Here is an 11,543-nt window from a genome sequence, read left to right as displayed (position 1 = left end):
CCCCCCACCCCGATCGAGCCTCCTCCCCCGGCCCCCGATTCTGCCCGTGCTCCCTCGCTCCGATTTTGCCGAACGTCCCTCCTCATCCAATAGGGTGCGTGCGTGTGTCTATATGCTTCTTTCCTCTCCCGCCGTTTGAAGCATACGCCATCCTCTCCTTTCTCTTGCCATCTTTTGAGATCCCCCTCCCCCCCCCACGCCCTTACACCCGCCACACGCCTTGCCCCTGCTCCCAGTGTTCTGGGCGTGAAGCACAATTTGCCAGTCCCGCCGCACCCGTGGCCGCACGAGGGTGCCCAGCTCGCCGCTCCAAAGCAGCACTCCTGTAAGTATCGCGTTCTATTTTTCTCCTCTCATTGTCCGAGCATTGGGCTCTGACCCCTGCCGTTTGCCCCCCCCCCCCCCCCCCCCCCAAACCCCCTATACGCCGTTCTCCCTCCCTCCTGTGCATGTTTTATGTTCTCAGCGCTTCCCCCTGACAGCCCTCGTCGCTTCAGTTACCTTCCATCCGGCCAGCCCTTTTCACGTATGCGCCCCTGCCTGTGGTAGGCATCCGGTATGTCCTCCCCCTTTCTCGGCCCGCTTTCCCGGTTGACTTGCCTCCCTCCCTCTCTCTCTCTCTCTCTCTCTCTCCCTCTTTTTCTTTCTTTCTCTCTCCCTCTTTCTCTCTCCCTCTTTCTCTCTCCCTCTTTCTCTCTCCCTCTTTCTCTCTTTCCTCTCTCCCTCTTTCTCTCTTTCCTCTCTCTCTCTCTTTCTCTCTTTCCTCTCTCCCTCTTTCCTCTTTCCTCTCTTTCCTCTTTCCTCTCTTTCCTCTTTCCTCTCTTTCCTCTTTCCTCTCTTTCCTCTTTCCTCTTTCCTCTCTTTCCTCTTTCCTCTCTTTCCTCTTTCCTCTCTTTCCTCTCTTTCTCTCCCTTTCCCCCTTTCTCTCCCTTTACTTCCCTTTACCTCGCAAACTATGCTCCAACTGCCCCCTGCCGCCGACTCACCGTCAGCAGACAGACTACCTTGGCTCCCGCCTCACGCAGCTCCGCTTGACCGCTCCTGGGCCCCTCGCTCGTCATGGCCGACCGTAGGAGGCAGCGCAATGCCCTTCGACCAAATGGAAATGCCTGGTCCAACAGCGTCAGCCACAGTCGCTGTCTCCTGGTGACCGGCTGCGCCAGTGAGGCCGAGGCCATGGAAATCATCGACCTTGCCAAGGTACAGCTGACAACTCATTCACTGCCTCGCCCCCCCCCCCCCCTTGCCGGATCGCAAATGGGTGCCTTTCGTTCGCCCGCCAGTCTACCCGGCCCATTCCCGCCCTGACCCCCTCCCCAGTCTTCCTTTGATCTCCAATATTCGAGCCCGCTGCCGCCGGCCTCGACCAAGGATGGCTGCCATGGTGTGGAGCTTGTCTTCTTCGATTCACGCGCGGCCAAGCGCTTCGAAACCACCCTCCTGTCCAGTGCCGGGCCTGCTGCCCGCGGCGGGGCCCTCGGCGTGTCCTTCGAGCGGCACCCTCTCAACGACAAGTCCCTCCTTTGGGTGTTCTTCTTCTCGGCTCGAACCCTGCCCAATATGCCCGACCTCGAAGAGGCCGGCAGCCTCAGCGCTCGGGCCCTGGCCCACCAGCTCCTCCCGGCCGAGTCTTCGCCCGAGGACCGGCGTCACATCATGAGCCTCGTCAACCACTGGCGTGACAATCTCCTCTCCAATCCCAAGCCCCTGCTGGCCATGCGCATGCGAAATCGCAGCCAATCCACCAGCAGCCTGGACCACCCCGCCGGCGCGGAGAGGCCCGCCGGTGCCCCGGCCGGGGGGCCTCAGTCCGGCACACAGCCCGCCGCCTGCCCCCAGGCGGCGGCCACCCCGGCGACCGGCACTGCTGCAAACGGTGGCGCCGCCCAGTCTGACAAGGTGGGCTGGCGACTGGAGTTTTTCGACGTGCGCGACGCTCGTCGCGCTTCGGATCTCCTCTACCGGACCCTTTCCAATCATTCCCCCGAGCACCAACTCTCCCTTTCGGTGTGCCTCTTCGATGTGGCCGGGCCACGGTACATTGTGGCCACCCCCCCGGCGGCTCCCTCTGCCGGTCCTTCGGTTGAGCCTCACCCCGGACCGGTACGCCTTCTCTCTCCCCCCCCCTCGCGACTGCCCTCTCCCACACCCATGCTGGAGCTCTCATCTCATCTTCTGACCATCTCCCCCCCGCCGTTCTGCTCCTCGGACTCCCATCATGCAGCCCCCCGTCTCTGCGCGTCCTTCCAATGGCCGCCGCTATTCCCTGCCACACCTGTCATACAGCCACGGCGCCGGTGGTGGCTCCGGGCCCGGCGCTCCGGGCCCCGCATCCATGTTGGATCGAAATGACCCGATCGCCGCTGCGGCTGCCGCCTCGGCCGCCTTCCAAGCCTCGCTTGACCATCGCCAGTCTGCCAATGCACATCATGGACATGGGGGGATTGCTCGGCGAAAGGGATCCATCGATGGGGGTCTGCTCCTGCCTCTAGATCGAGGGAAGTTCTCCACCGACAGCGACCCTCACGGCAGCAGCGGCGCCGGCTATCGCGGACGCTGGTCCGACACCGGCGCCCACGCGTCCGGTCACCATCGATCTTGGTCCTCTGGAGGTAACCAGCAAGAGTTCACCGGTCCGTTCTCGCACTTCCCCACCCCCTCCCTCCCTCTCTCTCTCCCCCTCTCCCTCTCCCTCTCATTCGCTCTGCCTCCTGCCCGCTCATCCGCCCATCGCGGTTCAATGGACCTCTCGATGGCCCCTTCTTCCGCTGACTCCCCCCCCTCCCCCCCAATTTGGACATGGGCCTACCTTTCTTACCTCGAATGCTCTGGTCACAGCTCCGCGTGGCCGTGCGCCCGGGACCTCGGCCGCCGGCCTTGGCGGGCAGCCTACCACCACCGGTCCCTCGAGTGCCAGCACACGCGGTGGTGGCGGACCTGCTGGGCCCATCGCAGCTGGCACGACTCCTCCCTTCCGATTCGCCCGCTCCGGCTCGGTGTCCGAGGCCTCCGGCGGGGGTCCCTCTTCTGGCACCGGTTCGGGATCCCCCTTCGCTGGAGGCTCTTCTTCATCCTCCTCCTCCTCCTCCGGTGGCGGCGGCGGGTCTACAGGCAGCGGGCCCACCGCAAACAGCGTGCCCGATCCATTTGTCTTCTGCCCGGAGCAAGTCCGCAGCGGGCAAGAGCGCCGAACAACCTTGATGATCCGCAACATCCCGAATAAGTATACCCAGGAGATGCTGCTGGAGGCCTTCGACAAGGCGGCCGTCCCGATGATCGACTTTGTGTACCTGCCGATTGACTTCAACAACCAGTGCAATGTCGGGTATGCCTTTGTCAATTTCGCGCGGCCTGGCCCGCCGTTGCTGCACATTTTCGAGCGCTTCAATGGCCAACGCTGGGAGCGTTTCAACTCGGACAAGATCTGCCTTCTGTCCTTTGCTCGGATTCAAGGCCGCGATGCTCTGATCGGCCACTTCCGGAATAGCAACATCATGTTCGAGAAGGCCGTCTACCGGCCGAAGCTTTTCTATGTGGACGGTCCGCTGGCCGGCCAGGAGGAACCTTTCCCCGAGCTCCCGGCCGCCGGGCTCGGCGACTGGTCAGGCACCTCGACCGGCCCGGGTTCCGGATCGTCCACCACCACCGGCGGCGGCGGCGGCGGCGGCGGCGGCGGCGGTAACAACTCCTCCACCAGTGGAGGGGGCCGGCACTCGCGCTCGCATACGCCCCTTTCGCCATTGCCCTCCTCCCTCGGGCCCTCGCGATCCGGCGACCAGCACTCACGTCCAGGAGGTCGGCGATCCTACTCGCCGCCGCCCAGTAGCGGACCGACCGGCTTCCAGGGCGGGCGTCGACGTGGATCCCTCAGCTCCGGTCTTGGCTCGGCAGCCAGTGGTCTCACCCCGTCCACGGTGGTCAGTGGGGCATTCTTCACCGGCGGCGGGGTCTCTTCCTCGCCTGTGATTCTCCCCCTGGGCGATGAGCCAGTCGGCCGGCTTCCCCCCTCCCGGCCCGGCTCGGCACTGGGTGTTGCCTCCTCGTCTGCTGGCTCGCCTCCTGGGGTAGCCACGGCGGGGCCTGTGGCCACCACCACCGCCACCACCACTGCTGCCAGTGCTGCCGCTGCCGCTGCCGCTGCTGCTACTGCCGCCGCCTCCGCAGCAGTAGCAGCAGCCGCCGCCGCCGCCACCACCACCACCACCGCCGCCGCTCCTGCACTGCCCTCCGCCCGATCTCCTCGCGTGGATGTGGTTCTTGGGGATCTCCTACCGACGGATTTGCTGCTCTCGGTGGATTCGCCCATGTCGGATGCCGCGTCGCCCGGGGTCGGTGTCAACGCTGCTCTGGCTTCCGGCACCATCGGGCTCTCAGCCACTGCCCCGGCCAGTCCCGGTCTCGGCACTTCCTCCCAACCGGGCCTCATGGAGGCAGCCATGGCCGCAGTGGCTGTTGTTGCTCCAGTGCGCCCGGGTGTCTCCTCTGCCGGAGCATCCGTTGCACGATTGCACCACTCGCATCACCAGCAGCCGCAGCCGCAGCCGCAGCCGCAGTCGCAGTCGCAGTCGCAGCTGCAACACCATCAGCTCTCTCACCATCAGTCCACCGTGGGTAGCACTTCGGCCCGGGCTCTCCCCTCGCCTACGGGCCTTGCTGGTGGAGGCATCTTTTCCACGGTAGATCCCTCCTCACCGCCAGCACACTACTTCTCAAATCGGCGACATTCCTATTCCGGTGCCAGCAGCAGCAGCAGTAGCAGCAGCAGCAGCAGCAATAACAGTGACCGAGGTGCCACAATCGGCGGGTTCCTTTCCCACAGCAAGCCCCCCTCCGGCGCCTTCCCTCTCCCGATGCACCACTCACACACACCACAAGTGATGCTGCAATCGATGCCCCAACAGCAGTCGCAACAGTCATCGTCGGTGCCGGGGCCACACGCTCTGATGCAGTCCTACATGCATCCTCATGCACACGCGCATGCACAGTTGCACGCAGCATCAGGCGGTCCCTCACTTCTGTCATCATCGCCCTCCTCCTGCTCAGCCCAGTCGTCACTTTCCTCGCTTGGGTCCTCCACGTCTATCGGAGGGTCCTCCACATCGATGAGCTCTTCCTCCACGACTGGGACCCCCATGTCGCTTGGATCCCTCCCTCCACCATCACCCCCCTCATCCGCGTCTGGTGGCTCGGGGGGCTCCACGGCGGCGGCGGCGGCGGCGGCGGCGGCGGCGGCGGCAGCGGCTCCCCCCGGATCTCTGCCCGGCTTGAACGGCCTACATGGCACGAATGCGGCAACAGCGCTGGCGTTCCATCATCTTGGTCATCTCAGCCCGATCGCCCACCCCCATCTCAGCCATCATGGCCATCCCCTCGGCCAGCATCACCCTGTCGGCCAACACCACCATCATGGCCACCATCCCCACCACCAGCAGCAACAGCACCCGCACCCGCACCCGCACCCGCACCCGCACCAGCAACATCAACACCACCACCACCAGCAGCAACACCACCACCACCAGCAGCAACAGCAACATCATCAGCTTGGCCACCATCACCACCTTGGTCACCATCTTAACTATCACCTTCCATCGGGGACCGGTCTGTCACTTGTGGCAGGCATTGCCTCGGAGGAGTCGGCCCCACCCCCGCCGCCCTCGTCGTCCCTGTCATTGACCTCTTCAGCAGCCAGCCAGCCCGGCACAGGAGCTGCCACCAATGCCAGTCGCCTGTCACCGCGCGCCGCCCTGGCCAAGGTGCCGGAGGCTCTCGACCAGTCGGATGTCTCCTCCTGCTGGGAACCCAGCGATGTCCGCGGCGGCGGATCCCCAAGCCCTGTAGTCACCAGCCTAACGGCAACCCCACCCTCCTCGTCCTTGTTCTCGTCCTCCTCCTCGTCCTCCTCCTCCTCCTCGTCCTCTTCCTCGTCCTCGTCCTCCCCCTCCAGCAGCTCCATCCGTGCCGGTCTAGATGGGAGTTCCTCTTCACCAGCGCTCCTTGCTTCCACAATCTCCTCCACCGCGGTGTCGACAGCGGGGACAAGTGACACCTCTTCCATGGCGCACTCCGTGGTCTCCGCATCCATTCCCCCCCCGGCCGTGACATCGGTTCCCTCGTTCATCCCATTGGCCGCGCCACCGCACCCTGGGCTATTGGGCTCACATGCGCGGTCGCGCTCACTTCCCATGGTGTCCGTCCCGCCGTTGATGTCCCAGACATCGTCCCAGGTCCCGCATCTACTGGGCGGCGCGAATGCCGGGGCCGGGCCACAGACCCAGCCACCGACTAGTGTGCCCTTCGGCTTTTCTCGACTTGGTGCGGCCCCTTCGCCGTCGCCCCTTCCTCGAAACTTCGGCCTGACGGAGTACATGCTCCTGACACCGACGGGTGTCCCGCTGGCGCCTGGTGGAGACACAGGACCCGACATGGGATCCTCGGTGGCCACCGATCCAACTGTGGCCAGTGCCACGCACTATCCCACGCGGGCCGGCATGTCGGGCGAGGATGGCACGCTGGCCGCTCTGTCGCATTCGCTACTGGGGCTGGGCATCACTGATGCCGGAAGCAGCCACTCCTTCTTGGCATCTCACCCCCAGCCGACGGCACCGGCCCCCCTTCACACGACCGCGTCTCCGTGCGTCCCACCCTTTTGGATGGGTTCCCCCCCCCCCCCTCCCTTCCGCCTTCTGTTCGGCTTCTCTGACCGCCCTCTCTCCTCTCCCGGCGCCCCAGGCCAACGGATGTCCGACTCTTCCCCCGACATGCATACTCCTCCTCCTCCTCTCCTCCCGCCCGGGGGCCCGAGTGTATGGCCCTGCTCTGTTGCACATTCAAACGCACATCATCTTTCTGCACGATCCGCCTCCCCCCCCCCCCCGCCCGCTGCCCACTGCCCCCTACCCCCTCTAATCGAGCCCCTCTCCCATGTCCCTGCCAGTAGCCGACCTGCATCCGCATACCCTGTCCACCCATCTGGAGGCGGAGGACCTTGCCCCGCCAAATGGCGCCTCGCAGCCGCATTTCATCGGGCCCGGCTACGCTCTGACCGGGGGAACAGCATCCACCGGACTGCATCTCCCAGCACCGAGCCAGTTCGGCGCGATCGGCACGCCGAGGCCCGGGGCGCTGGTCCGCTCGCAAACCGCCAGTGCCGAGCTGTCCTCGGTGGCGGAAGCCTGTGCGCCGGAGGAGAAAGAGGATCCCACCCTGCCGAAGGCTGGTGGGCCCCCCTTGCTGGACTCCAGTGAGGGACTGGTAGCCACGGCACCGGCGGATTTGATGTTCCTGCCGCCGGGATCAGCGGCAGCCGTGGCCAGTGCCGCGGCTGCCGCGGCCGCTGCCGGCGCCGGCGCCACCACCACCACCACCACATCGGCCTTTGTACAGTATCGCGCGCCACAGGCAGGCCAGTCCGCCTCGCCTGTGGTCGAGGCAACCGATTCCATGGCGGCGACGGGCGCTCCTGCTGCTACCCTGGTTGGCGGCCGGCCATCGGCTCTGTCCCTTTCCGGGTCGCTGTTTGCCGACTCGGTTGGCGCGGTGACGGCGTCGTCAGCTGCCCCGGCGGTGGCCACTGCCGTGCACGTTCGCCACGCGTCAATGCCTGTGCCAATGTCGACGGCTGGCGGCTCGCCACCGGTATCTGGCAATGGGGCCGAGCTTTTCCCCGGGCCCGGGCAGGCCTGGCTCCCGCTGGGAATGAGCTGCGCCTGTGCGGGCCTCGGCCATTGTGGTGCCTGTGTGAGCTCGCCGGCGGCCACGATGGGCGGCGCCCCGGCCCCCATCGGCCACCACCCGCGACAATTGTCCGCCTCGGGAAGCGGCGGCAAGTATTCGATGGAGGATGCTGGCCAATCGTCTGCTCCCTCCTCGCTGCTCCATCTTCCCGGAGGTGCTGGCAATGCTGGGGCAACGGGGCAGCTGTTTGCCGCGGCCATGGCGGCCGCCACTTCATCCGTCCCCCCGCACTCGCATCACCCTCACCACCTGCACCACCTGCACCACCATTCGCACCACCATTCGCACCATCCGCACATGCATCCGGCCCATTCGCATGTGCACCATGCGTCGCCGCCTCACCAGCTGCTCCTGCACGACTATCACCTCTCATCGCAGGCCCAGCCACACCACATGGCCGGGGCCGGGCCACCCCCAGGGCAGCCGCTGGCGCTGCCCTACTTCGCCAGCGGACTGGCCGTCGGGTCGAATGTCCCCGGCTTTACCACCAGTTCCAGTGGGGGCTCCAGTCCCCCCGTACCCACTGCAGCCCAGCCCCCAGGCCTCCACAATGGGTATGCCTCCACCGGCGGCTTCCTGGCCATGCCCTCGACCGCCGGCGGAGCCGGCAGCACTATCCAGGCGCCTGCCTCGCACCACCATCACCATCACCACGGCTTCCAGTAAGCAATGTCTGCCTGGCGGCGCATCCCGTCCTTCCCCCCCCCCCTCCCCCCCCGCCTTCTCCCTCTCCCTCTCGGTCTGGCTCTTTCTCTCCCTCTCCGCCATTATAGCTTGGCTTCCACCAAACCCCGAGGGACTGGGTAAGGATGTATTTTTTCTTCAGGGTCCGCGCTTGTGCACTTGGTTGGGCAACTGCTCTTGCCGATTGAGCACTTCTCGGGGCTGCTCGCGTGGACACACAAGCACACATACTCCGCAGTGCTCCCTGCCACCTTCCCTCTTTCAAATAGGCAGACTATCATCTCCCTCCTCTCCTCCTCCTCCTCCTCCTCCTCCTCGGTCCTCCTCCCGGGCCCCCCTTTCACAGTTGCTCGCATTCCGCCCGCCGCCCCTTGCCCCGGTGCTCATTGTCCCCTGCCCCCCAAGACTCCCCCTGCGCGAAGGAAAGACTCTCAAGCCAACCTTGCCTGTCCCATTGGTCGGCGACCTTTCCGCTCCTTAATAGAACCCGATTTGGTTGCTTCCGCACCGTCAGTTAACCGTGCTCCCCCCTCCTGCCTGAGGAGAGAGAGGCGGGGGGGGGGGGGGGGTGCGCACGCGAACGTGCGCACTTTTCGCCACAGCCCGCGACCCGCGCGTCGGTGCGGTGTTTTCACCAACCAAAAGCCATTCAACCTAGCCCTTTTTTTCGCCATCACCCTACTACTGCCCTATTGAACGGGGGGGGGACAACCCGCTCGCAGGGCAAACTGTATTGAGTAGTCACATTCCACATGGATACCCCGTGATTTCGGCCGGCGATGCCATGGGTCACACGTCCCCATGGCTGCCAGCAGAAAGACATGCCCTCGAAGGGCGGGGCCGCGGTTGTGCCACAACCCGCTTTCCTGGGTGTGGGAAAGGGGAAAGTACACCACCAGGTCCCAGGTGCCCCGACATTGGCGGGGCGCATGCATTTCGATTCAAGGGGCTGGGACTATGTCGGGGTTCCCGCGTTGGAAGTTCACGTCCGGACCACGGCCGCATCCCGCTTGGTCGGCCGAGGATGGCGGGCTACCGTCAGTAGAATCATGATGTGTTGAGCCATTTGTCTTGGTGGCTTCGTAATTCCACTATTTTATTATCCCACTTCTTTGGAGGCCTGTTCGCAACATTCTAAATTACTCCAACAGACCATGGCAGCACGTCTTCGGATCGGCGACCCCCTCCCCGGGCGAGAGGGGAGAACGGAAGGAGGGGCCAGAACTCTGGGCGGATGGTCATTTGGCATTTGTGGGTGAGCGCTCCTGGCTGCCGGAGAAAGGCCGATCGGGGAACAACCCCCTGTGCGTGGGTCCCGGGGGATTTTCCTCTCTCACGCGGAGGAGGGCCCAGCATGTCTCCAGGGCATTTTTTCCAACAGGGGCTGCGCGCCCGAAGACCAGCGGCCGACGGGTTTCCCCGCACAGAGGACGATCCGAGGAGGGCATGCCTGCTGCGCTTGTTACACCTGTCTGCCTGGGAACATGGCCCGCGTCGACCGGAAGGGGGCCAGGGGCGCGGGGACTGAGAGGCCAGTGTGTTCCGCTCCCCCGCGGCATTGGCACCAGCAGCCGGCGAGGGTCGCTTCCGGGATGCCCCAGAGTAAGCTGAGCAGGACAGGGACCAGGCGCCCGGCGCCCTGAGGGGGGACTGAATGCTTTGCGGAAGAGGCTGGCCGCCAAAAGAGGGGGGGGGGGACACCACCCTGTACCTGTGGGCCCTCGAGAGTGAGGGGGCCTCGCGCGGGCCCGCATCATGACTCTTTCTTTTGTGCCGCCCTTCGACAACTGAGTTGGCAAATGGGCGCGGAAGACGACGGCCTCTCGACCCTGGCCTTCCCTGGTCACTGGTGTGACATGGCCGTGCTCCAAGGGTGTCTCGCGGTGATTTCCGCTCCCACACCACCCCGTATCCAGAAGGATTTGCCCACGCCCCAGGAGCATTACGAGGAAAGCGCCCCGCACTCGCACACTGACATGCGTTAGTCAGAAGGAGGTCTATCCATTGTCCCGGGGGCGCTAATATTCGAAGGATTTCTCTCGGGGCTTGGGTTTTCCGAAAATCGTCCACGCCACACCCCGGCATGAGTCATTTTCCACGGACGACACAAGGGCGCCCCCGTCCGGCCACGCTCCGCGCTAGTGTGTGTGTGTGTGTGTGTGTGAGGGCCGTCAGGCGCATGTCGATGCTCGGTTGGCACCTCGCCCAGAGCGGCCCTCTGACATAAGACCGGCTTGCCCTCGCTCTCTCTCTCTCTCTCTCTCTCTCTCTCTCTCTCTCTCTCTCTCTCTCTCTCTCTCTCTATCTCTTCGTTCTGCCTGATCCCGAAGGCCGCGGCTTTCTCGACATGCACGCCGAAGTGATAACGCGTTCGCGGTGCGCCAGGGCCCGGGGATATTCGCGTGGTGCGTCTGGCCGACGGTGACAGACTCTCGACGCGCCCTGCCACGTGCTGCGGAGGAAAATGTGCCCTTTGTCGCGCGACTAAAAGTCGGGCGAGGGAGACGGACGACCGTGCCAGATCCAACCTCCTGTAGTGGAATCCCCATGTAAACGATAGATGAAGCAACACGTGAGTGAATTGCCACACGTGTTACATCGTGGGAATGATAGCATCCCAGAACAGCATTCCTCGGAGAGGAATGCGGGGTAGAACAACAGCCAGGTGGCCGCCGAGGCCGAGCGGCATAAACGCTCGACCGAGGACGGAGATACGCGGGTGGGCGGGCCCAGCCGCGGGGTTCTCAGTTCCAACCCCTGACCGAGCCCAAAGGTCAAAAAGGGGGACTCTCGTTGAGAGCCTCCTGAGAGCGAAAGCCTTAGCAGCTGTGTGTCGAAGAGTATACGGAAGTATAGCCGAAGCACCAGTTAGGCCGACGAACACCTGTTCTAAGGCTTCCTCTCGAACCCTTTTTAACATCCGAGTTCCTTTCTATTTTCGCTTGCCACTAACTCGTCTCAAGCCGAGTTACTGACTCATCTGGTAACAGACGACCGTGAACCGCTGGTTGGTATGTCCCTTCCTTCATGCCAAGAGGTTACTAACCAGGTGGCAGATCACACTGGTACCCTTCGTCAAGCCTCACTCACTTGACTTAGGCTTAACCCGTGTGAACCCTGCTACA

General features: G+C 64.4%; 1 protein-coding gene across 1 annotated transcript; it reads left to right on the top strand.

Annotated features, from left to right (window-relative positions):
• Nucleotides 1-14: 14 nt before the first annotated feature.
• Nucleotides 15-8,451, top strand: H696_03041 (hypothetical protein). The gene is made up of 10 exons (XM_009496928.1): nucleotides 15-94; nucleotides 237-325; nucleotides 498-556; nucleotides 1,000-1,200; nucleotides 1,321-2,103; nucleotides 2,225-2,633; nucleotides 2,839-4,788; nucleotides 5,044-6,631; nucleotides 6,730-6,803; nucleotides 6,938-8,451. The coding sequence occupies exons 4-10, from the start codon at nucleotides 1,060-1,062 to the stop codon at nucleotides 8,398-8,400; spliced, it is 6,408 nt and encodes a 2,135-aa protein (XP_009495203.1). The 5' UTR covers nucleotides 15-94; nucleotides 237-325; nucleotides 498-556; nucleotides 1,000-1,059; the 3' UTR covers nucleotides 8,401-8,451.
• The last annotated feature ends 3,092 nt before the right edge of the window (nucleotides 8,452-11,543 follow it).

This window comes from Fonticula alba (assembly GCF_000388065.1).
Source record: "Fonticula alba strain ATCC 38817 unplaced genomic scaffold supercont2.4, whole genome shotgun sequence".
Classification (NCBI taxonomy): Eukaryota; order Rotosphaerida; family Fonticulaceae; genus Fonticula; species Fonticula alba.
This window is presented reverse-complemented; position numbering and strand designations above follow the sequence as displayed.